Raw genomic sequence first — 27,031 nt, 5'->3', positions numbered from 1 at the left:
TAGGTGTAATGGAACTGATATCAAATGGCCTCAAAAGATCCGAACAGGGTTACAAGAAAGCAATGAGAAAATCCCCAACCTGTCCCAAGGCCATGTTGTGTTATTATGTAGTTGTTGTTTCTATTTACCGCAAAAGCTGCTTCTCAGCATAAAATAATGAGTTAGGTAGTAAAAGTAGTTTCTGTGGGCATTAAGACAAGTGATGTGAAAAGTATAGCTCGAGATTTTAGTATACAGCGCTGTTAGAGGGTTGTTAATTTTCTGGCAAACTAAGCAATACATCCGGAAGCAGGCAAGATTTGCTTTTGCCTTACAAAAACCTATCTGCTTTGCTTACTCAAATACCCTCTGTTAAGCAAATGAAACATGCATTCATCCAATCCTTTCCAAGAAAGCGGAAAGGTTCCAGAGTTCCTGGATGGAAGTATATATGTGGCTGTGTGATCACAAACTTGACATTTAGCTTAACAGATTCTCTCAGAGGTTGGGAATTAAAACGTGCACATCTTTGTGTCTGATATTTGCTGCTTTTCAGGAGTTTTGAAAGAGTAAGTATACCAATTCCCAGCTCCCAATGAAGTTTTGTGCACTGATACATATGTACTAGCATGTGTGTATTTATATCTAAGTGTATATGCACATATGTAAGTGCTAACATCACATTTTCACCATCATAATGCTGTCTTTTGCTGTATTAGGCTTTCCTGAAGCTGCCAGCTGCAAAGGCTGTATTTTGCTTTTGCAGCTCCTGCAGGAGCAGCAGCACTCAGCCAGCAGCTGCTGCTTGCGCTGCTAAGGTGAGGGAGTCCTCCTGCACCTGCCCTTCCTGAGGGCATGCACATGCCTACAGCACATCCTCCTGCAGCCTTCCTCTTCTGCCTAAATAATTACTGTTGGTAAACCCAGCGCTTCACCGTAAGCAAAAATAGTGCTTGTTCAACCAAACGTTTGTTTTCTCCCCTGGATAGAAGGGTTGACTTGACAGGATATCCCTACGTGCTGCAGCCTGCCTTGGCTGTGCTGGAAAACACAACGTTATGGATTTGATATATCGGTGGTTTTTGGTGCTCTTTTAAAATAAAGTCACTTTGTCAAATGTATAGTGAGGATTAATTAGTCACTGTTTGCTCAGTGGTTTGGATGCCTTAAGCCTGATTTGGAGTGAGTGCTGCATATTGTTGTACTAACTCGACTACAGCAATGTCTAGGTAAAGAAGTTTCTTTTTTTACCCACCCAAAATCAAGTGCAACTTAGGTTTTTATCCTCAAAGCTTGTGTATATGTTTCAACATATTTATTATATATTTCGGTATTATGTTACAGGTTTTCCATCATATATAGTTAGATTTTGTCAAAACCATTCAAATATTATATTAAGAAAAGCATACCCCATCTTTTCTATTTTTATGAGTTTTAGCAGGTCAAGAGAATTTCACAGATGTCTGAATATTCTGAATTACCACTGGAAATCCACAGACTAAGCAGGGAATTGCTCTTAAATAAACAGAGTTAACCAGCTATGTGCTTGAATAATTTTTGTCTGTATTGACCTATGTTGGTAAAATATTGGAGTTAAAATGGTTTTTAAGTTGTTTTTGACAAGAAAACAAGTTGTTACGGGAATGGTTTTTGTGAAATTCTCTGTCTGAATTAAATGTAAAGTTAATGCTGGAGCATTAAAGAGCACAGTTGTTCTTTTATGTATTGTAGCTTTTTTGAGGAGGCAGAAGGAGGCTTTTTTGAGAGGCAGAAGTGAATTCTGCACACAGAGCTTCATTATTTCATCCTATTTATTTTTTAAGAACTATTTTGTGATACTTTGAGCAAAATCCTGTAAAAAAAAAAAAAGTTGCTAATGAGAAGTCTCTAACTTGTACTTCAAGTTCCTCTAGGAGCGTGTATTTGAACAGATGTTCCTTGATGGCTCACAGTAGCTAATAAAGCTTCATGGAAACCGTGTGTGAAATTATTCTGATTCTACCACAGATCTTACGTCAGCTACAGCCATATGTAAAATAGCATGAGCTTGTGTTATTGAGTCTTCACAGGACCTACCTAAAATGATATACTGAGAGCAATGTACTTGGCTGTCAAGATAAATGTTTGTTTACCCCTATGTTTCTTTAGGACTTTTAATTTTATTGCAGGACTTGGTATGAGTTGGGAGTTGATTTTGGGACAAAAGAGAAATGCTAAAAATTTGTTTTTTCTCAAGCAAAGCACTCTTAATTTTAGACTCTAACAAACTGAACTTGAGTGCTGAAACAAAGTATAGGTGAAGCATTATGCTTTGGGGGAACAGGAATGCGAACCTGAGTAAGGAAATCTGAATTTCTATTACTTCTCCATGATAAAACAATTATTTTATGGACGTTTATGAAAGGTTTTTAATTGCCACATCTTCACCATTTACTAACATCTTGGGGTTCACAATTTTGATCTTTGATCTGTTTAATCTTTAATGATTACTGCGTCAGCTTGAAAGATCTTAATTCTTATCTCTCTTCTGATGAGTATGTAAGATATGTATATGTGCATATACAACTTCATGTAATATAAAAATCAAAGCTAGCAGCAAACAAATCTGTTTTAATTTTTCCTGATTTGAGTAGGTTTGGAGGATTGACTTCATAATCCAGCATTTCTATTAGCAGAGTGAAGAACCTGGCACAGGATATAAGTATATATACTTTTTTTTTTTTTTTTTTTTTTTAGTTTGACAAAGGATATGCTTACAGCATTCGCCACAGCTATGGGAAAGAAGGAAAGAGAACGGATTATACCCCATACAGCTGCATGAAGATTATCATGTCCAATCCTCCGAGTCAAGGCGATTATCATGGTGAGTTCTCAAAACAAAGAGAAAAGGAAATCTTTAGCCTTTTCTTTGGCTAAAGAAGAGAGTCAAATGGATTTCATTTTTTTCCAGCAGTAGTGAGTTTGGACTACTAACCAAGATAGTCACTGCTGTTCTCTGTTACTCTTGTGATTAGTCTTACTTGCTTAATAGTATCAGTCAACAGAAGTTCTGTTTTGTACTCTAGTTCTTTTTCCTTCGCTACCCTTCTTCCCGCTTTGTGTGTCAGAAAACAAAGGTAAATTCCTTTAAAGCTTTGATTTCAACCTGGCAACTTTGTTCTACTTATATTAATTCATTTGGTTTTCGGAAGTTTAGGACATTCAGGGCTCTTCTGGATTTGTCATTTCTAGTTGTAGGATAGTGTAAATTTATAAATGACCCGGTATTGATATTTGTAACTCTTAAGGACTGTCAGCATTGAAGTTATCACTGTAGAAGTGATGGCTTTTACACACATCCCAGGCAACATTAGATACTGCAAAGGGAAGCCTAACAAGGACTAAATTCACAATGTTTTCCAACATTTTGAAGAAATTAATACTTAAGCAATTTGTTTTGCCATCATTTGTAACGCTAAACTTCATTGCTTATCCTTTTACAAACAGAGGTCATAGTAGTGATTGTATAGGGTACGTAGTATTAGGCTCAAATATCATTTATACAGAAGTAATTTGAAAAATCACTTTTGTAAAACTTGTGTCCTTACTCAAACAGAATTTACAGTTGGAATTTGCTTCTTGAAACTCTTACTTCAGAGTAAGATCATGTTTTCCATAAACATTATAGTTTTCCATTGACAAATTATCTGGCAAAGTGTCTGACAAATTTGAGCATTGTGTCTGTCATGTTACTCCTGTAACCTCTTAAATTACGTATTTGTTTTCAAGATCAAGGTCTTCAAGTGTTCTCTTTAGATTGCATTTGATAGCTTTTGGCTCTATTGTGTTGCACAGTGCAAGGAGACTTTAAATATATAGATGTTATAAAAGGAAAGCAATTGGAGGGGTTCTGAGATATGAATTAAAGTGAACAGAAATTCCTAAGCTTGTTGGGGTACTTTAAAACTTCCTATATTGGTGTGAGTAAAGAAGGAAAAGCTGCAGCAGTGTTATTTCAGTTATTCTAGTGTTATTATTCTAGTTATTTCTTCAGTTGTCACTCAGAACTAATTCTGGGACAAAACAAACAAACAAACTGTTATTCAAGGTGGTGGAACTTTCTAAAGTAATATTTTAGAAGGAACTGTGCTTTAAAGACAAGTTAACTATCGTTGTCTTTTCTGTTTTTTTTTTTTTTTTTTTTTTTTCACAGCTCGTAAATGTACCAGTGCTATCGTTGTCAGTAAAGAACTAAAAATCTCTTTTCCTGTCACAGAATGAGAACTGTGGCCTGTTTATGTTAAGATATTTTGTGTAACTTTTGAGAGTCTGGTGCCCTACTAACTATGCAGTGGACTAATTAATTAAAAAAATAATTAAAAAAAAAAAAAGGGAAGGAAAAAGTAAGCAATTGCACATATGGGCAATTAACTTTTTTATTAATAAGCTGTTAGACAATTAGAAACAGTTTAGTTGGTCTCTTGAGTGTGTTACTCTGCTAACTCTTGGGTAAACAACCTTGTTTGTGAGCTTCCTTGTTTTTACTGTCAGGGTGCCCATTCCGCCACAGTGAGCCCGAGCTACTGAAGCAGAAGCTGCAGTCATACAAGATCCCTCCCAGTGGAATAGCTCAGGTAAGGCATTTTTTGTTTGGAACTTCCTTTAATGAGGCCCTGTTTTTCATTTGTACTTTATATCGGTGTAGAAACACTGCATGCAATTTGTCAGTATGTTTGTAAAATATCTCTTCTTAAAGACGGCTTAAGCCAGAATCTTGTCTTTCTTGCTTCAGTGCTCCCATTGATGTGTTGACTGTTGTCATCACCTTTTTCTTTTGCTTAATATGAGTTGGTTTATTACTATAGTGGATGTTAGTCACAGTTTCCTATAATAAACATTAAAAAAAAAACAACCCATGCATCCATTGTGCTGACTTCCCCTAGACAACAACAGCTTGTGAGATGCCTAGTGAAATTTAACACATCTTAGCAGCTTTTTAAAAGGTAACAGTAAACTGATAACCTGCCATGTATACAAAGGGCAATGCAGAAAATGGAACTTTTTCACGTGCGTACTGAAGGACCTTGACCTCCCATTCATTTTTTCTTGCAGGAGGTTTAAGGATATAATAGAATGCTGTCGTCTTCACTGGAGGGAGACATACAGGTTAGAGCTCAGCTGAGACAGTTCAGGAAAAAGTCATGTATATTAACTGCCTGAAATCTACATTAAGTCTGTAGAAAAATATCTTCTGTTCATGTGGAGTTATCACCATTGCTGGTCAGGCACCAACAGAGTGTTGAACTAGTTAGAAAAAAATGTGCAATTTCATTTAAAGTAATTTCCCTTGGAAGAAGTAATCAGGATATAGATTAAAAGAGAACACTTTAAAAGATTGTATTGTTCATGGGAAGTCATTCTTCAAATTCTAGAAATCCCCAGACTTTTTTTCTTGGATTTTTTTTCCTTTCTTTCTCTCCTGGACCGTATTAACTGTCATTCATATATCTGACAGGCGCTAGAGATACCTTTTGGCTTTTTCTCTCTTTTATATGCATCAAAAATCATGCTGCTCTGAGATTTTTATCCTGCTAATCATTGGAAAGATTGGTATGGATTTCCTGTTTTTACTATGCATGGGTAGGATTCAGTTGAGGCTATTTCTTCAGTGCATTTGCACAATGAGGTGTAGGATCTTTATATTTAACATGATTCCTTAGCTCATTTGTGAATTTTTTGTTTGTTTGTAAAGTATTATTGGGACTCATTACGAATCTTAAATTTTCTTATCAAAACTGAGTAAGAGAAACCATCTCTGTCAGTGGCTGGAAAAGGACACAGTGCTAGTCTAGGAACTCTGTGGGGTGAGTTTAAGTGCATTGAGAGTACAGGGCTCTGCAGTGGCCACTCTTAGTAATAAAAACAAAACAAAATCCACTAATAAAGCTGGCTCTGCCTGGGTTTTTAGAAATTGATATTTTACATCAGTCAGTTTGAGATATTCAGGAGGAGGATGAGGATTGCTTCACATCTGTCTCCAAGAGCTTTTACCTATCTTAAAATTGCTACCCCCCATTGCATGTGACCAATAACTCAAAGTCCTTCAGTCCAGACTGCAACTTCATAGAGTCTTCTCCACTGCTGGTGGTCATTGCTGACCTTCCAGTGGAGTCAGAAATGATTTCTTCCTTTACTGCAGTGAATGGTTAGGAGGGGTGAATGGTTTGTCGATCCTCTGAAACCTCTGATATAGTTGCTTTTCCAGTGTCTCAGCCTCAAAATTGACATTCACTCAAACTGTATGTACTCGTTGAGTCTGTTAGACATTCTGCTAGCTCCAGATCAGTCAGATCTTTCTTAAAACTCAACAGATTTATGTTTTTAATGAATGATTCAGAGCTTGACCTTTCAGCTACATATTTTAATAAACAGTGTCTTTCCTGCGGCTCATCTCTTCTTACACTTGTTCCTTGCTTTGTTTCAGAATTTTTGGCTGTCTTTAAATGTCTTCATTCATTTTTTTCTGCTGCTTTGTGTGTTCTAGACAAGCAGGTTGTCACAATTTGAAAAATTCCCTTCAGTGATGTCAAAACCAGATCAATGCACGTATTGCGGTGCTCTTTCAGTTCTCTCTGCATGGTTTATGGTAGTACTCAATGCCTTATTCTGGGCTGAGAGGATACTAAAGTGGCCTCACACAGAGGACAGCAAAGTCGAGAGGAGTCAGAGTTGTACATCAGTGTTCCAGGACTCAGGTGCCTGCAGTGTACGAAGTCTCTCGCATCCATTTAATGACAGCGTGCACAGGAGTAGAGTCATCAGCTGATGTGTGTGCTGGTGCCACAGGTGAGACACGGTAAATAACCTGTAGTGGATCTGGAAACCTTTCAGAGTCAAGGAGATCAGAATTATACCCGTGCTTGATTATCTCATGTGAGCCCTCTTTTGCTCCCCACTCTGGTGTTGTGTTTAGTCAGGTCAGGGAAATCACTGCTGGTCTGGGAGGATCAGGCAGAAAGCCACATCAATACCGGTTTTGTAGCTGCTTGCATTTAAGAGTCTCAGGCACTACAAGCTGTGATCCCAGGGAATTATTTGGCATTTATCACCATGCATCTTTGATCTCTAGAATAATCCCCAATTTCCCAGGGTCTTCACCCTCTTCTTTCTGCATTCCCAAGTCCCTATTTTTCTTCATCATAATAGTCTGCCTGCAAAATATGCAATCAGCTTCCTAACTGGTGGTTCTGTGTCATGTCTCTTTATTAACTGGAAAATTGGAACATGTCACTTCTGTTTAGTTCAAATGTTATCAAAATTCACAACCGGCTCATACCAGTTGCAGCTAGCTAGGTTTGTGCTTGACAGTTTGGAAGTTCAGTTTTGGAGGTTTACCTCCCACCCCCTTATCCCTGCCCCTGCACATGCACACCATTGTCTGCCACCCCTCAGTTTTTACGGTTTCAGCTATTTTTTTTGCCTCCACACGTGGAAGGACATGATACCTGTTTTTGTTAGAAAACGACTGCACTTCATACAAGTCTGTTGCTCTTTTTATGTGGATGTGGCACCCATCTGTCAGCAATTCATTATTAGGACTCTCGTTATTTAGCAGACAAATTAATGCAGTTGTCTTTCTCAGCCACTGATGGGTGATCCAATCCAGTGACCTCCTGGAGAGTTTTTGGGATTGTCCCATAACAGACTTTTTTTTTCTTTTTTATCTAACCCAGATCGATAGGATGTGTTGACGAAGTTGTTTGAGGATGAGTCGGCATGTCAATGAGAATTCAGCCCCAAAGGCCTCATTGCTTGGTTGAAGTGGGTAATGCAAATATGATATCCACCCGCTCCATTACCAAGGTCCTGCAGATCCCCACTTCCCCAGACAAGTCTAGTATTAAAATTTTCTCCCTTTCCCAAAACACCTACCTGTACTTCGTGTTCTCAATGTCAGAAGTAGCTCTTTCTTTTTATATTCAGAGTTTTACTGGTTCAACTAATAAGTAACCTTCCTACCATTTCTAGAAGGGGTTAGCAATGCAGTGGCTTAGCGCATCCCTGTGGAGGTCAAGGAATCGTTCTCCGCTGTGCTGTGTGTGAGGAGAATTAATTGGATTATCACAAGAGCTAGTAGGATCTACAGCTATGAGCTCCTTACCCTATGCAAAAGAGAAGGTTTTCTGTTTGCAGCCTCCTCTGAGGAGTAGAGGGAAGGATGCATCACTACGAACCTGAAAAACAAGGTAGTAACTATCACCACTGCAGCAAGTGATACTCCCTCAGCATCACCATCAAGATGTAAGCTGGGAGAACACTTGAGTAAATAAGAGTTGGTTCAAGCTAACGTGAGATTAACCTTTTTTTTTTTTTTCAGTTAATACATTTTTCACCTAAACAAAATGTTTCCAGAGCTAGATTCCTTACATGCTATCAGCATAAGACGTGCTTCTTTTTAAGAATGTGTCTGCTTATACCCAGGAGACCTCTTGGGTGGATGGTTTGTGCTGTAAAATGTTTCCTGTGTTTATCTGACAATGTGTGAATCTGTTATGCAGCCATTGTCATGGAAACAGATGAGATTTTCAAAAGGCATCTCCATGCTTGGTCTCAGGCAGCATCTCTGTGTACAGGGGCATGAGGTCTGCCGAGCTTGCCGCCTAGAGTTCTTCTCACATGCTCACCAAGCATTTTGTGACATACTGTCCTGTATTTCTTCTTGAACTTGACGCTCCGGGGCACTCCCTCTCCTGGGTAAATGGTGTTTGTGAGAGGAGTATGTCTCGGTAGGAGATGTTTCTCTCTTGAACGCAGAAGCTTGCTTTAAGGGGTTGACAGTTCGAGAGTTTCTGTTCCCTATTGAGATTAACTTCTCATTGTGAAACTAAGGTTGGTTGGAAACTCATCAGGCCTGCCTTAAATGTGAGCTTCCCTCATCAGGAGGTGCCAGAGAAGCTGTGGCAGCCCAGGCCACGCACAATTTTCCATCAGTGGCTACTTTGTACCCAAAATGAAATAGAGCTGCTGTCTTAGCTTTAATTTGTTCAAGTATGAATATAGATATTAAAGTTTGAATTTCATGGAGACTTAGGTGACATCTTTGTCAGCAGTGCATGGAGGCTTGCAGTTCTTAGTTGGGGGACTCTTACTTTTTTATAGCTGTCTGCTGAACCCTTATTATCTCCAGTTCATGCACAGTGATCTGGATCAGAACTGTTGTTTGGTGTGATTCCTTCCCATTTGTTCAAACATTTGTTAATGTTCATCGAGCTCCTGGTGACAAGCTAATCTTCAGTACATTTTTTGCTGATTAGGGTCCCAGGGGTTGTTACATCCCATGCTCTTTTGATGTTTGAAGTGTTTCTCTTCAATAATCTTTTGCCATCTGTCAACACAAAGAACTATGATTTATTCCTGAATATGCTGGGTTCAATGAGGGGATGTAGGCTCCTGGATGGTGGTGGTTTATCTTCCACAAAGTGAGTTAACAGTGCTTTAGACCATCAGATGTGGATTTGTAGTACACCAACAGCCACATCAGTGAGTTTTTTCCCCAGTTCTCCTGCAACTTTCACAGCTTATGTGAAGAGGTCCTTGAATCATGAAATGAAGACCAGGCTGCTGTCTTAGTTGATCCCAAGTTGCTCAGAGATGGCTGCAGGTGGGTGTTGTTTTTTCAGAAATAAATGCAAGCAGCAACCGTTTGGATGCATTTCCCATCCTGTATCTGGTTTATGCCTTCTGTTTTATAGGTTCTTTCCAAATCACCTGTGCTCCAACTTGAGTTTAGTTCTGGGATTTTAATCTGATGTTTCAGAGTGCTCATCTGTTTTAACTTCAAGCCCATGAATTACTATCCATGTCTTTGTTTAAGAAGCTTGTTCCTTATGGCTATTGTACGAGCCAGAAGGTAAGCTGTTGTCATGCTTGTATGGCTGAGATTTTACTCAGAAGGTTGGTTTTCCTGTGCTGTTCTCAGTCTTCTCTTTCTAGGGCTGTCTTTCATACTCTTGCGATAAGAAGTACTCTTTTTCCTAAAAGGTTCATAAGACCAGGAAATTCCTGAGGTTTCTCATATGAATAAAGCAATCAGCTGGTCTGTGGTGGGAACAAAAGCCATTCTCACAGTGCTTTCCTGAAGCACTGTGAGGCAAGGTGTGAAACAGAAAAGCTGGACTTTGGGACTGTGGTGCAGAGTAAATACTGCCAGACCTGACATGAGTCGGTGGTCAGTCTGAGCGTTGCTTCCATTGCAGTCCTTTTGTAGCAGAGCTGGTAGTGATGGAGACATTTGAAGGTGTAAATCTGCTTGATGTGAGGTACCTTGGTCCAGCCAGCCATCTCAGGTTGGATTTTCTGAGGCTGTCTTCAGCAGAGACAATCTCAGAAAAAAATGATCTTTCTGAAGTAATACAGGAAGTGACTCCCAGGTCTTGCCTACTTATTATATACCCTGAAGCAGAAAGAATTAATCCTGATGTTTATTCCAAGAACCAAATTATTTGACTTGTATTTAGTTCACATTTTCCTTAGGATAAACTATTTCTGTATTTGTGAAATTAGATTTTTTGTTTGTTTAAAAATTGCTTCTTGGAGGAGTAATATGGTTAGCTGACAATCTAATGTGTGATTGCATAGTATTTGCATTATATTTTGGACTACATTTCATTTCTGTCTTTTGGTATACTGCTAATCAGGTAAAATCTTTACAAAACCGCTTCTGAGAAAAACTAATCAATTTGAAGAATACGAAGATTAAAGCATATGCAAGATAAACGCATCTGTTTTGGTGCTATGTTAAATGCACTATAATGCGTTGCTGACATATCTCAAATGGAAAAATAGTGGTGATAGGCTTTGATTTAGACTTGTTTTAAAAATATATATTCTTGAAGAAATTGCTCAGGTCTTTTTCCCAATTCACTGCTATCACAATAGCAAAAGGTGATAAAAACTTGTGGTTCTGCAGTAAGGAGAAACAGGAGACCTACACTCATTTTTGCTTTTGCTCCAATTACTACTTTTTTTTTTTTTTTTTTTTTTTTTTAGGAAAAAATGCTGATGTAAATGAACAGAAGATAGATAACTTTAAGAAGAAAGAATGTTCTTTCTAGTAGAATTATTCTCTTAATTTAAAAAGCCGCTTTTTTCCATAATTGGATTAAATTAAAGATTCTAAATGAGTCATTGAACTTTGGCCAATGTTTTCTGACAAGTTTGATGTTTTGGGGGATTGGGGAGTGTTAAAAGGGAGAGGTATAAATTAGTTAAGCCATGGCTGGGCAAATCACACTCCCCCTTCTGACAGTTTAATATTAGAAAAGTTTCAGATCATTCCTAGCTGTAAAAATGTTTTCCCGTGCAGCTGAAGAATTTTGCCCTAACCACAGTTAGTGCTGGCAGTGTTTCTGTGAGTTTTGAGGATATCATTCAAGTAAGAATTACTAATAGTTATTAACCTATTATTTATTGTGGAGATTTATAAAAACAGGAACAAAACCACAAGAACCATTGATACTCTTGACACAGACTAATCTCATGTGAGACTGGTTTTGCTATCACAGTGGAGTTTGGTGCATTAAAGTTCCTCAAAAATTCTCTTAGCAATTGCAATATTAAGTCTGTTTTGACTTGTGGCTATAATAAATATTTAATTAATGATGATATCATATGGGACTTTATTAATTTAACTCTTTTCAAATATTCACATTTTTACTTAGAGCACAGATATTGTGAGATTTTTTTTTTGTGGCAGGATTCTTCCCCAGTAAATTAACCAGTTAAAATTCAAGTCCTAAAATAGGGTATCCTTACATACTGGCTGCCAAGAAATTTTTAAAAAAGCATTACACCTTTGATCTAGAAGTTGTACATCATTCACATCTCTCAAAAGATGAGTTAAGGCTGCTTGTTTGGTTTCCAGAATTGCTGGTTATTGTCTTTACTACATCTAAATTTGCAAATGTTTTGAAACGATTAAATCTTTCCAGGTGGACAGTTTAAGAGTCTGAGAATAAGATTATGTCAAGGAAACCTCGTTAGTGAAAATAAATCTTTGTGGCAATCTGGTCTAGATTTGTGTAAATAAGAATGATGAAAGTTTCCATATATTTTCCATATACGGTGACCAGTTATTGATGGGAGACAGCATTCAGCCTTTCCATTATTTTGAAAATAAGAGCTTTATGTTAGGAGTATGTCTCCCGCATTTCATCTGAGATTATACTTTATCTGATTTACTCTGTAGTCATGGTATTTTGAAACTGTACTTTGCTTGTGGTTCCTCAGCTAAACTATGTGCCTTGTCTTTATTTAGTTTTCAAGCATGAGCATGCTTATTGATTTCACTAGGACTACTTTGGCGTATAAGCTGAACAGATACAAATACAAATCTATCTAGGCAATACTACGTAAGTTTTGTTTTCCAATATTAAAACTCTCTTCTATTCTTATCATTCAGGTAAAATGTGTCTTGATCAACTTCCTTGGCTTTTCTTGTCTATGTTTGTTGGTGTTGTGGTGTTAGTATTACTGACACCATCAATGGAGAGTATTAGCATGACATAACCTATGTCTTAAGTATTTCATGACATGGGTTAAAGCTATTCTAAACATTTCAGTTGACAGCATTTCAGACTTAGTTTTCCCAATCTTCATTTTTTTTTCTGCTAAGTTGAAACAAATGTTAGAAGTGAGAAGGTACATATGGCTATTGGCAGGTGAGGGTGAGATTTTTGTTGTTAAAAAGGGTGTATGTAATGAAATTAGAGTGGGTTGTTCTAAAATCTGGTTGAAGGACCGGTAACTGACAGTAACTGTCGAACTGATGGACTGATGAACTGGCTTGTGTGAGTGAAACAGCATAGAAAGAGAAAACTTAAGAGAATGCAAGAAAGGTACAGAAACACAGTGAGGAGCGTAGCTAATCTGCTTGATATCAAAAAGCTTTAAGAATACAGCGTAGTCAGTATATGCATGGATTTCATTATATGTAGAACATGGTTTTAAGTACTTAAGACCAATGTTTTATTATATTGGAAACCAGTAAAGGTTGGATTAGAAAATACACTTTTTAAAACTTGGATTTGATGTTCCAACCACCAGAATAATGTAATAAAAACTCATGGTCAGTAGGTATGAGAGTGTCTATGACTGAATCACAGAATGGTTGAGGTTGGCTGGGACCTCTGGAGGCATCTGGTCCAACCCCTGCTCAAGCAGGGTGCCCGGTCCCATGTCCAGGTGGCTTCTGAAGATCTCCGGGAAGACTCCGCAGCCTCTCTGGGCAACCTCCACTAGCACACAATCAAATTTGTCTTTTAGAATAATAGAATTACGTGCTGGTTAGGGCGAATAATAATAAAATTAGAGTAAAAAGCACACTTTCTCCCACTGTTGGAGAAGAATGTCATTGGTTTCAGCAAGTTCAATTTAAAGTATTTAAATTCACTAGTCAAATCTTAGACTTCAGAACCACTTGCTTATTAGCCTAAATTAGTCCTGCTGCTATGGAAGGCAGTTTTACCCTCTGTTTGTCTGTGCTTCTTGAGTTTCCATTCCTTCCCTCATGCCGGCCTTATGACTACATGGTAAAATAGATGAAAAAATTATCCACCTGTAAATTATCCAACCTGGGCAAAAAATTATCCAACCTGGGCAAAGGGAAGAGGACTGAGATTCACTTTCAGCCTGTCATTAAAATGGAGATGGCAGGAATGAGGGGGCAGAATTAGGATCTGTCTTTACACTTCAGCAGCTTCAATTTATGGAGTATTAAACTGCTCATGACATTTTTATTTAGAACAGAAAGGAGGAACAAGGAATCGCACAGAAGATATCAAAGGTTTAAATGCAGTGTTCAGGATGAGAATACAGGTAGACATGAAAACACAACAATACGTATGAAGCAAGTTGTCTTAGGTCATTGTTCTTTGAAACTGCTGCTTTGTAAACTTAGAATGTACGTGAAGTAAAAGTTTTATTTTGTAAGGTGTTTTGATTTTGAAGTATTTCAGATGCTTGCTTTCACACTAGATAACAGTCCAGGCTTTGACCGAGCTTTTCCTTGCTATACAGGAACATGGGTTATCTATCAAGTCTAAAAACAGGCAGCACTGGCTTTTAAAATAAGTGGCTGTGAACTCGTACAGGATTTGTCAAGTTAAATGAAAATGTGTCACAGAAACATAGTCCCAAATTTCCGATTACAAATGTACATTATACAACGTGCTCTTTCAAAACTTTTTGAAATCGGAGAAATGAAATACTCAAATGCAGAAGGGTTAATGCACCTGATGTTCACACCATTATCTTTCAGCAGGAGGCTGTGTAAAACTTTGAGAAAGTAAGCAAGCAAACAAACACAACTGGCATTAGAGCTGTTTCCTTTTAAGATGATTAACTCGGTTTAAATTAATGTCTGTCTTCATTAAAGAAGCTGCCCAGGGATTGCTGCAACAAATATAGTCACATATTGATGTTTTCTTCTCATTCAGACATTCATTTATTCTTAAGTGTTTAATGAGTTCCCCACTGTCATACATAAAACAAGAACTTAAGGCTGGAAAGCCTGTACATTAAAAATGGAGGGGGGAAAAGTACAGGTATTTTTTAAGAGATGTTAATAAAATACCTCCATCAAGGTCATGACTGCCTTCTATTTTTACCTTTGCAAAGCGTACTGGATTAAGTTTTGTTACTTCATGGTTGGGATGCAAGTGGCAGGGGAGAAGCTGAGCTGTTGTGTGATGCTGAGTGCCATGAGATTAGGTATTTTGACTGCAAAAGGACAAGTGACAGAGCGTAAGAGGAACAGGAGCTCTGGCAAGGATGTAGCAATGGTCTTCCAGCCTGCGAGGGAGTCCTAGAGGGAAAACAGAACTTAAATGTGAGAAAATTTATGCTACATTACACAAACAAAACCTTCAAAAATTGCTGGCAGTCAGTTTAAAATATAAAAGAAGTATTAAAAAATGGAGAAGAGATTTTTCTGTGAAGTGCAGTGTGGAGTCTTGGGGCAGGACTGATGCTCAGGTGGTCACAAACTGACCTGAAACAGAAGAAAAAGTGAATGTGTTCAGATATGTTCCAGCAGTTGCCCCCCGTCATATCTTCAGTCACCTTGGAAATAAAATGAAGGTTAGAAATGAGTCACGCTTAACTGAATCTACAGCAGAAGGACTTCGGTTTTGGAAAATATAAGGTAATTCAGCCGTTTTCAGATAAAATAAACTAACTTTGAATAAGTGAAATTAACAATGGATAATTGCAGAGCTCAAACTACCCAGCTCTGCAGCATCTTAGCTGTAAAAGCTGAAGGTCCATAAAGCAGGTGGCTGCATGCAGCTGCCAAACATCATCTTAACCTCATTAGTAGTCAGTAAAGCACCATCACAAAAGCAAGTTGCAGATGGTGGGGAAAGAAAAGGCACATAAGAACTAACAAAAGGAGTCCTTGAGTATGTACCGTTACTTGCAAAATAAAGCAATTTAGTGTAAATGTCTGAATCTATGTGGAGGCAAAAGATTGCTGCTGGTAATTAAGGTAGTTTTGAGTGGAGGTCTGTTTCTGGGTAGCACCAGCGAAAAGCAGCTGCAAGTTTGCTTTCATTACAAGCACAATCGTAGTAGGAACGATAATATTTATTATGAATGATAATTCTGTTTTATTTAAATAGAGCATTGCTTGTTCCTCTCCCACAGAGCACTCTTTCCTAGCTGGTTCTGCTGCTGCCATTATTAACTCTTTATTTCGTCTCAGAATACCCAGTTGATCTACTAAAGCTGTTCTTCTTCGGGTATGTTGATTGTAATCTTTACTTCTCAACCCCATCATATACAGAAAAAAAAAGTTAATCTGTTTTCATGTGATGTGACTGATGTAAAGCTATGTGCCAATTATCAGATTTATGCTTTGGCTGCCTTCTGTGTGCCTCTCAGAAGGGATGGGAGCTGAATTACAACTGCTGTTCCCTGACTGAGTCACAAATGTTTGTCTGGCTTTTCCACCCAGCCACAGTTTTTAATCACCACGTAGGAATTGTCTAGCTTTGTCATCTCTACCTGTCAAATTTGGCTGAAATTTGGCTAAACAGCCAAAGATGAGGAGGTGATGTGATGGAGAGGGGAAAGGAGTAGGAATAATGCAAGGTGAGTGCACCTACTGGTGCAACCAGGTACATTGATTTGAGAGATTGGATGGAAGTCCCTGCTCTCTTCTGGCCTGCATGCTGATCTGTGGAGCACTGGCAGTGGTGAGAAGAGCCACGAAGGCCTAATTGCCAACTTCAACAGGGAGGTGAAGGTAGGGGTTCCCCTGACAGCTGTACTCCAAGCTGCGTGTGTCTTTGTATTAGTGCAGCAAAAAAAAAAAAAAAAAAAAAAAGTGTGTGGTGACAGAATAGCAGCCTCTGGGAGGTTTGAGGAGGAGACTGGAGGGAGTGGGGACAGTAGGTCCTTGGTGAAAGTGCAGTGAAGGTGGGAAGTGATGATTGAAATTGCAAAATCGTTCCTTAAGAGTTTTAGGTTCCTCAAGGCCAACTCTGGTAACGCTACGTGTCAGCAGTATCGATTCGACGGAGTACTCTTCTTCACTCTAAAGATGGGTCAAGATTTTCCCGAGGATGGGTCAGGGCTTAAATGGGCCTGGTTTCAGAATAGTTTGTTCTGGATAATCTCTCCTGCAAAAGTGGAATTTATTTATAAGTGCCGCTTCATTCTCTCGTCATCCGTACTGTGTCAGTGATCCCTCTTCTGAGATCTGTCACTTGAAGTTACCATTTTTGCACTGAACCGTCGGAGACAACAACAGCAGCTTGATCTCACATCCTGTGAATCACCGAGTTAGTGAATCAAAAGCCAGCTTTGATAATTCTTGCCTTTTCTGCTTTTCAGGAGAGTTGGATAATGGTAGCATCGATGCAAAAAGCAGCTGTAGCTGTGGTCTGGAATTGCAAAGTTAAGCTGCAGTGTGACTACTAGCCTTGTAACCGATCAACTTTTCTTAAAAGTTCTCTTAAATTAGAAGATAACCTCGCTATCTTTAAACTTGGAGGTTTTATACTCAGAAGTTGCTGATACGTCAGACAGCTTCTGTAGGCTCACTCGGTTCGGAGTCTTACAATGCCTTTCCACCTGAGGTTTTGAACTGTTTACTTATATTGAGGTGTAATCTTGGGTAAATGAATAATTCTTAGGAGACCTTAAGGGCTCATGAGCTAGATTGAATTAGTTGACTTATTCCAGCCGGAAGGTTTAGTTGAGAAAAATCTGAATCCCAGGAAATAACTCGGGGCAAATGTTTCTTTCAGCTAGCCAGTGGACCCGTAGGTCTTACGACCGTGACTCTGAATCAGGAGGAAAATACAGTGGGGCACAATGGCTTTTTGGTGTAATGAAAACTGCTCTAACCATTCTGTCCTGTTGGAATACACGTGAATGTAAAAATCTGGGATTTTTACTTAAAAATTTACTTAAAAACCTTTTTTTTCTTCTTTTAAATACATGCATACATACGATGTTGTGAGCATTTACTTGAAGATAGAGAGAGCTCTTTTGCACAGTAGTGATTTCATTGTAAGGAACAGGCAGAGGAAGACGTAAGGCAAAATGGAATTGAAGGGTTTCGAATAGACAAATTTTCTTCAGCCCTTTGCTTAATGTGACACTAATTTTTTCAGTCCTTTTTAAAGGGAGGGATATATATATGTGTGTATATCTGTATGTGTATATGTGTGTGTGTATTAAGAGTGCCAAATTTCAGACTTCATTGCCTGGCTGGCCTTGGTCTTGATCTTTTACAGAAGATTTAACAGGAAGTGGCAAGAGGCATAGAAATGTAATCAGTTGAACTATAACAGAGAAACAATGCGGTTAAGTACTTTCTTGGCAGTGTGTTGCCATTTTTATCCATTCAGCAAATGTAATTTATTTATATATCTGTCAATAAATACAAGGCGGCATCCAATAATGAGTGCAGCAGGGATTTAAGCCGGAGTGTATTGCTGTGTTTGACACAAAGGTCAAACCTGGGAAAAGGCCTTGAAATTAACATTTCTTGAAAACTATTTTTCCTTCCAGTGAGGTTATCTCTTAATTCCAGCAATCTTCTCTGTTTGATAAGCAGAGTGCCCATACGTTTTGCTTCTATGAAGGAGGGAGGAGGTGATGAAACTTAAATAAATAAATAAAAATTCGGGCAGCATTGCGTGCTGCTGATAAGAATGGAACTTTATACAGCACAGAAGAGATTACATGCGGTAGAATTGGGAAGCAAATTGTATTTACAAAAGATGGCATGATTTTCCTAATAGGTGTTGAAAACAGGCTATTCACTCATGTATTCTGCTGAGCCTGGCTAGAAATAACTACATTTCAAAAAGGACAAATCTGATTGAAGGTAGAAGCATTCCCCTCTCACAGACACTTGTCTAAAGGGTTTGCATTAAATTTTCTTGATGGGAGCACAGTTGCGTTTCATTCTGCATCTGTACAAGCTGGTAATGTGGAAAATAAAAATACAAATAGTGTGCTCTTGATTGCTTCATGCTTCAACCACTTGAATTACTAGATTTATGTCTGCAATTATGGAAGAGATGTTGCAATATGATAGTTCGGCAATAACTGTCACAATTGTATTACCAAAATATATATACAACTCATTTTTGAAGTTAAGGGTATTAAAATTAAGTTTTAGGGACCAGACGTATCTTCCTGGGGTTTTATCTTGTTTTTAATGTGGCCGGGGTGTTTTTAAAGAACTATACAGCGTGTCTAAGTGCTGTCACTTATTAATAGAATACACGAGTCAAAGATGTCATGTGCTGCAGCATCCTGCGAGGTATTATACATGTCTGCTGAGAAGAGTGATATTTACCTTGTCATGGTAACATCAACAAGATGCAGAATTCTCTGGTTCTATGTCTGTGCTACCTCTGAAGCTTTAAATTTTTTTTCTTCCTCTGTTTAGATCCTGGATTTGGTGAAGGGCATGCATTACCAGTTGGCCTGTCAGAAGTACTTTGAATTGACACACGATGTAAGTAGCTACTAATTTTTGTTATACTATAATCACCATTTTTGTCTCAAGGAAGGCCATGGAAATCATGCATGAAATCCGGAGGCTTTTTGCAGCTTTCACATCCATCAGCTGTCTTGCCTAGTTGGCTTTCATTTCAATAATTTCTCATATTCTTGTGTAATTTCCTACATTCACATATTGATGTTATTTGCTATCCTGAATGTTACGAGATACAGTAAAAGGTTATGATTTCTTCCTAAAAATGTCAAAAATGTTAAATTTTGTCTATTTTAAGCCCTTCAACTTTTTCAATACCCTGTTTTTAAACAAACTGTTCTTTTTAACCCATAATGCGTGTTTGGTATTTTGAGATACACCTTAAAAAATAAACAGAATCGATCTAACAAATGTAACTGAAACTCTAATCTTCCACCACTTACAGAGTTAATATTGTTTATTTTCGTTTGATATTTTATCATGTCTTTGGTCACATGTGATGATTTTTTAAAGCAAACTGAACATTCACAGACCTTTCCCACTTGCTTGATCATAAGCTTCTATAAAATATTAAAGCAAGATCCACAAAACTGTAAGACAGAGAATGGCAGTAACATACCTCCTGCATGATTTCTTGATTCAAAAAATAGTTTTCTCATTGGTTTGAGGTTCTTTGTTGTCAAGAAAAAACAACAGAGAGCAGTCCTTCTTATAAATTTGTCCTCTCCACAGCTTAAAAACATCCCTTTCAAATATCAGAATGTGGAATAGTCTTGTTCAAAATCTGGTTGAGGATTAGATGACCTACCCAGAGGCATTCGCTGTTGACTTCTTTTGTTCTTATTGGTTTTCACATTTGATTTAGATGGAACTGCTTGTTTCCTCAAATTCCCAGCAATCATTAGGATGAATATGTAGCATAAGTGTACTTTGAAGCCATATGCAGTATTGGCAGTTTGGCAGCTGTAATTTGAGAGGAACACTTTATCTTACCGTCAAAGATGATAAAATGGCTGTAATGATCTGAAAAGAAATTCAAAATTATGTATTATTTGAAATTTAGATAATATGTACCCTGTGTATGGCTAAGGCGGTAGAAATAATATTCCCAAGATGACTGTGAACCCAAGGTCGGTATTCACCGAAGAATAAATCAACACAGTGCTGAATATGTGTTGTGTTTTAGTAAAGTTGTCTTTCCGTTGTCCTATGGTAAATTCCCACAAAGCTTTATTTTTTTCAGTACTGGGTAATATGAATGTGTGTCTTCGCTGCTTGCGCTAAGGAAATCATCATTCTGCTTTGCTGTTGTTTCATACTTTAGCTGGAGATTCATCTTATTTGTTCTGTTTTCATTCATTTCATGTAGAAATGAAACTGTCATCTAACAACAGCTCCGTCCTGAAGGCTATCAAAATCTTCCCAAGAAACAATAGGAAGCATTATGATTGTTCTTTTTCATGCATTGAACTTTCCTGAGAATTTCTGCATAGGTTGGATGTAAATGTAGCCTCCAGGGAATAAGTATATTTTATGGACAGGTTTCAAGCCATAAGCACAATTTCTTTTAATATGTTTTTTTTTTTTTTTTTTTTACCAAGAACTGTAGTTTTTTTGTCATGTTTTGTTTTTGGGGAAGAAGGAACTAGAATCTCTAAACGATGAGCTTTCTAAAAGTCCTGCCATCCCAAAGCCTGCATGCCATCATTTTCAGCCCAGGTGATCAACCTAGTGAAAAAGATTTTGTCCAGTTCTTTGTCCAGCTGGGTGCCCTAATAATCCTTATTCATTTCTACAAAATCATGTTTAATAGACATGGAATAACTTACTGCTTTCTAAATCCCCCTGTGAAGATCCTCTGACATGTAAAAGCTTATAAATGCAGATATTGGGAATGCTGTCCACATAAGTAAATGGAACAATTCAATGTGGAACAATATGGTGTGTTAGGTCCCCTTCTATTGTTTACTTCTTAAGGTGGCTTGAATGGGTTTGAGGTGATAGGTCTTTGAATTTTTAATCCTGCTAATTTTTCTATAGTCCACTAAGTAATTTTACTGAACTTGGGTAATTTTCTTGAAGTTCACTTAAGAGAATGCAGTGAAAGCAGTGGCTTCAAAACTGGTAGAGGCAGAACATAGTCAGATGCTGTTGGGGTTCCTGCTGTTAGTTCCTGTCATTGTTGTTCCAGCACCAAAAGCTGAATGCACAGAAAGTCACTTTCAGCAGTTTGAATGTCACATGCTTATGTGGGCATATCTATCTATCTATCTATTTATTTATTTATTTGGAAAATTTTACTGCTAAATTCATTAACAATATGCTGAGAATGATTTTTCTGTCCTGTAACTACATGTTTTAGTAACTTTATTTTCATGGGGAGGATAAAAAAAAAAGTGTCTCTGTAATCAATGATAGCTAATGAAGCAATATAACCTTTGCTTCCCTGTATATGAAGAGCAGAGCTTTTCAGTGGAAGAAACTTCTGAAGAATCAAGGGTATAAGGTTGATTGTTATCGTTTTGTCAAATAGGTGAACAGCCTTGAGTAAAACTTTTCCAGAAATAATGGACTGGTTTAGCTGGAGAATTCTCAGCTTCAGTTTTATAATCTGATCAGAATTTTATAAAGGAAGTTTTTGATACATTTTAGGCAAAGCTGTTGTGTTACCTATGATTCTCCAAAGAGATTATAGTGCTTATGTAGATTAGACTTATACCATAAATAGCTTTGTATTAGAGACTTGCATAATTAAGGTGATGTTTTTCTAAGTTCACAGAGTCAGTCACACACTGTCTACTTAAGAGCTCTCTGCATTTCTTCTCCGTCATCATTTATCAGGTTTATATTGCACTTTATTCTCATGCTGGCAGCAGTTTTGCTGTTGGCTTCAGTAGTGTAGTGCCTGACACTAAGTCAGTCTTAATAAGTCCAGCTGAACTAGAATGGGAATGTTTACAACTAATTGGGGAGGATGGGGGAGATGCTTTGCACCTCAACATTTGGTTATGGCATACCTAAATAAATGCTGCTTTTTTTACCCAAAGTAAATAGTCACAGTAATGAGGAGTGCCTTTCACAGTTACAAAAGCAGATAGATTTTATTTTAATTTAGTTGATAGAGTTGAATAACAATTCAAAATAGAGAAAAATATTTCCACAATGAACAATTTTGATCTGGACTACATACATATACTCAAGTAAGAGACTGAGGATATGAATCAGCTGTGAACTACTAGTGGGTTAAATTAATGTTCTTGTGTCAGCTTGCCTGTAGAAATAATTAGTGCTTTGAAATTTGATTGTAAATAACTCACAGTTGTACTGATCTGAGACTGACTATTATGAAAAAGAAAACCTACCTGGCTAGTGTCTGCGTTACTAAGTTGGATTCCAAATGAATTAGTTAAGCTCATTTGCATGAGTGTTGCTGTGCTAGTTACTTGCTGTACAGCTGATTATTTATATGTTAACATTCATCTTTCAACATTTTATTCCTGAGTACTGATGTTTTGCAGTCTTGCTGTATTTTTAAAGAGCAAATGAAATCTGGCACACTTAGCAACCTTTCTGGTGCCAAGGAATCACTTCTGAATAGTTTATTAAAAAAAAAAAAGAGGGAAAAAATTGAAGTCAAAGACCATTTTTCTTAGTTTGTCATCAAATCACAAGAACATTGGACTTTTTTTTTTTTTTTTTTTTAAAGAAAGTATTTGGTTGATTGATATCACTTACAGTAACACCATGATTGCTCCACGTTTTCTCTGTAATGTCAGCTATCGTTTTAAAAGTTCTTGGTTAAAAAAACAAAGATACCATAGCTACAAAGCGATTGCTTCAATTTCTTTCAAAACAACATTTGCTATAGCAGAACTGTAAAACTGGAATTTGGATGAAGGTCAGTATGTGCAAAATGTGTTGAATCCAAGAACAGTCTTGTGATAGCATCAGCTCCTGGATGGAATAAAGAGTTCTGTCTGAAGTGACAGGTCTTTTCACTTGGATCGATAGACTCTGCGAGCTTAAATTTCTGACTGCCCAGAAAATACATTTTTCTTTGGGCATAGTGGCTTCCAGATGGATTTACAGGTGTGAATGGATAAACTGATAGAGAAATCTAGTTTCTCTGCTTCTGGTAGCTGTAAGTTACCAGAAATTTACTAAGTTAGTGATGAAGGTTTTCAACTTGCTGTATTTTTTTTTAGTGTATGTTACCTAAAACACTAAAACCTGCATGAGCAAATCTAATGTAAAAAGTCAAGAAAATTTCTGTATGCTTCACCTCCATTTTTGTGGTCAAGATTTATTGTGTACTTCAGTCAGAGCAGAATATTTTTGTTTGGAGACGTATTCACTGAAACCTGCTGGAAATTACACAAAATTATTTTGCACTATCATAAAGGATAATGATGATTACGAACAAAGCTTTCTCTTTTCCATCTCAAGAAAAAAAAAAGGTGTCGGGCAGAATCCTTTTAATTAAAATAGCATTGTCTAAACTTCATCCACTAGAGCTTTATTTTAGCAGCAATTAGATTCAGAAAGGAGAAATGGTACGTGGGATCATACGACAATTTTAACTAACAGCCAGTAAGTAGCTTATAGACAAATGCCATCAGTCACCTCTGGAAACGTGGCTGTGGGTTTTATTTGTACAATGAGCTGCTTCTACAGCTCCTTCTAATTTGTTGGGGAAAGTGCCACGGAACAGAATTAGAGCTACAAAATGAGCCTTAAATTGGTCTGAAGAAAACTGAGATTTTAAGGAAAAAAAAAGATAATTAAGAGCTTTTCCTAAGAAAACCAGCTTTTTACTGTATTGCGTATTTTTAAGCCTTTTTGGTGTAAAGACGTAATTTAGTTCCCAGATAATGGAAATTGGGACGTGGATGAAAGCTGGCTGGATGAAACTCATCCAGATAAGATTGAAATGAAATCCAGTATTGGTCTGAGGTTTCTTTTTTGCTATGTGCCTTTTATTTTGAGTTCCAAATGAGTGTGCTAGGCCCGTCACTTATTTTTAGGGTTTTTCAACCAAGGTCACTTACTACAGTTGCTAATATCTTTTTTTTTTCATGCCTGAATTAGATTTTGTTGTACGTGCAGCCATTTTCTGATGGTGCTAAGATAGGCTGCAGTAATACGTTTAATCAGGAGCCCATTCAGGATGCACATTGATTCTCTGCTTTATGATTTTTCACAAGTGGCTGAAATTTAGGCTGATGGTTTTGCATATTAAATCAGCCACCGCACGTATCCTCATGTGTGCGTGTGCACATGCAAAGTTGCTCGTTAACTTGCAATCGACTCCACCTTTCTGGGAAAATGGGAAGATTGTGGCAGCAGAAAATCCCTGGTCTCTGGCTTGTTGTGTCCTGTGATTGGGAATTTTTACAGATTTCCTCAGTCCTTGTCACTGGAAGGACTGTGGTGGTTTAACACTGGTAACTACTGTGGTGGGAGCTCAGCACTGCCACACCACCCTCTCACTACCCCTCTGCAACAGAGCCGGGGGGGAAGAAAATAGAATGAAAATCTCATGGATTGAGATAAGGACAGGGAGATCACTCGCTAATTATCATCACAGGTAAAACAGACTCATTGTAGAGAGATTAATGTAATTTATTACCTATTAGTAACGGACTAGAGCAGTGAGAAAATAAAAGCAAACCAAAAATATCTTACCCCCTTATCCCCTCTCTTCCGCCTCCTTCATGGTCACTCTCTGCCCCTGCTCCCTGTGGGGTCCCTCCCATGGGATGCCGTCCTTCCCAAACTGATCCTGCAGGGGCTGCCCACAGGCAGCAGCTCTTCAAGCACTGCTCCCACACGGCTCCGTACCACGGGGTCCATCCCCCAGGAGCAAACTGCTCCAGCACGGGTCCCCCACATGTGGGTGGCAGCTGCCCCCAGACCTCCTGCTCCTGCGTGGGCTCCTCTCCAACAACTGCTCCACCACACAGGAACAGTCTTAATCTGCTGCCTTGTAAATATTGCTTTTGTGGCTGCCGAGGGAAAAAAGGTGAAGAGGCAAAGCTACTGGTTTCTATTGAGAGTTTCACATTGATGCTCAAGCTCTACATTTCTATTGTTCAGTAGTAACAAGTTCCATTTATATTCTCTACTGCAGCATTCTAGGCTTCCTGTAGTCCATTTCTTAGCATAGGAAGATAAAGATTTAGGTATAGGTTTGGATGTCCTAAATTTGTAAAGGTATACTATTTTACCTGTATTGTTTTATGGGTTTGTTTGTTTTTAGTACAGGAAAGACTGTCTAAAATACTGTCTGATTATGTCAAAGCAGTAATTTTATCCCCGGTGTGAAGGAAGAAATTTTGTGATGAAAATAAATCTGTGGTATCCTAATATTTCTTGGACTAGTATTGACAAACGGATGCATTTTTCTTCAACAGTATAGAAACTTATTAAGTTTCTATATTTAGTTTATTAATAATGAAACTTATTACTAAGTTGCTAATTAAATTATTCTTGAATATGAAAAAAAACTTTTTTTCAGAAATATAATAACTTTTCCTTTCATTTTGTGCAGCTCGACGACATTGGATTTTCTTTGAATCATCCTAATCAGTATTTTGCAGAGAGTCAAAAGCTATTAACTGGTGGTAGAGAGCTGAAGAAGGAACCAAGTCATTTAGGCAACTCTCAACAAAAAAGCAATAGTCAGGAAAGCATGACTTCAACTTCTACTCCTAGCTCTTCAAATACAACAGCTGATGCAGAACTGGAGGGACTGGAGGCATACTTCACTGAAGATTAAGCAGCTATGTTTTTTTTGTCTTCCTTTCTGTCTTTCTTCTTTAGCTGAATGTGTCCTTATACTAAGGAATATGCACTTCACTACCTAGAAAACGCAGGCATTTAGTGCTTTGAATGGGCTGATGAAAAGAAACTTACCGAGGCTGTAATCGTATCCAGTACTTACAGTTGCTGGTTTAGGATACTGGTGTATAGAGTGTGTCGAAGGATGGGAAATGAAAATTCATTCCCGATTCTTAAAGTGGTTTTTGCCTGACTTGCGTTTTTTGAGTTTGTTCAAAATGTTTAATTATTATATCCCATTTTCTGGTCACTTTTATATGATTCTTATTAATAAATAAATTGTAAAATACAAGGTTGTGGTATTTCCTTTTTAGCTGTCTGTGTATGGTAGTTAAGTAGGAGTTCTTGTGATTCAAGCTGTCCTCTGAAGGGGGTGAGCCAGTCTCTGTTTTCTACATGAGGAACCTGAGGGAAATCAATTCCCTTATTTGTGTACCTCATCATCAAATTTCGATGGCCTTTTTGGTGCTTGAAATAGAACCAAGCAGAGTTTAGACAACCGTATGAAGAAGGTAATCCAGAAAAAGTGACACCACCAGCTGACTAATCTTGCAGAAGCCAAAGACTTTCTCCCTTTTCTGGAGAGTGACCTAGCTGCTGGTAAGGCCCTGTAAGCAAATACAATGTTGTTGCTAGTGACAGGCCACAGGCTTTGTAGAAACTCCGCAAACCCTCAGTACCAAGATTTCCTGGGCTTGTTTTCTCTAGACTTGGCCTACCTGGAGCTTTGTTTCAGCTCTAACAGCAACTGCCTAATAGCAGCTTTGCTTTGTACAATTGTCTGCTGTACTGCCTCTGTTTGTAACAGTTTGGGTGTGTTTCTGTAGCTAATGGCTAGTAATAAGCAGCTATTGCTCGCAGAATGATTGGATCTATGACCTGAGGTGCTGGATAGGAACATCTCACCAGTGGCCAGGTGCTGATACGTGAAGAAATACAACCTAAAGACTGGTGCAAAACAGGTTTTAGAGATGAGAGAATAAAATAGAAGAATCCAACATGAGTAAACCACACTATATAGAATGTATTTGAGTGTAATTTGCTAAAATTGCTAGACCAATGAAGAAGTCTGCAGAGCATTTTGGGAAATGTGTAACGTTACCCCCAAGTGAAAGCTGAAGAGGAGAAGGACCAACCCCCACCATCAGCATCCTGCGATTGCTGATGAACAACTTGGGACCCTGACCATTTGCTGCGTGCAGGAGGATGCTGCTGACC

The 27,031-nt window shown here is 38.0% G+C and overlaps 1 protein-coding gene across 1 annotated transcript in view; it reads left to right on the top strand.

Moving 5' to 3' along the window:
- PRIM2 (DNA primase subunit 2) overlaps positions 1-26,105 on the top strand; it is a 106,188-nt gene extending 80,083 nt beyond the window's left edge. Inside the window, exons 10-13 of the mRNA XM_032185805.1 lie at positions 2,716-2,842; positions 4,510-4,592; positions 18,926-18,994; positions 25,524-26,105. Of these exons, the coding sequence (XP_032041696.1) occupies positions 2,716-2,842; positions 4,510-4,592; positions 18,926-18,994; positions 25,524-25,751 (507 nt within the window). The 3' untranslated portion in view covers positions 25,752-26,105. The remainder of the gene's footprint in view (positions 1-2,715; positions 2,843-4,509; positions 4,593-18,925; positions 18,995-25,523) is intronic.
- Positions 26,106-27,031: the final 926 nt, after the last annotated feature.

This window comes from Aythya fuligula, chromosome 3 (assembly GCF_009819795.1).
Source record: "Aythya fuligula isolate bAytFul2 chromosome 3, bAytFul2.pri, whole genome shotgun sequence".
NCBI lineage: Eukaryota > Metazoa > Chordata > Aves > Anseriformes > Anatidae > Aythya > Aythya fuligula.
The sequence above is the reverse complement of the archived record's forward strand: the minus strand, read 5'-3'. Positions and strand labels throughout refer to the sequence as shown.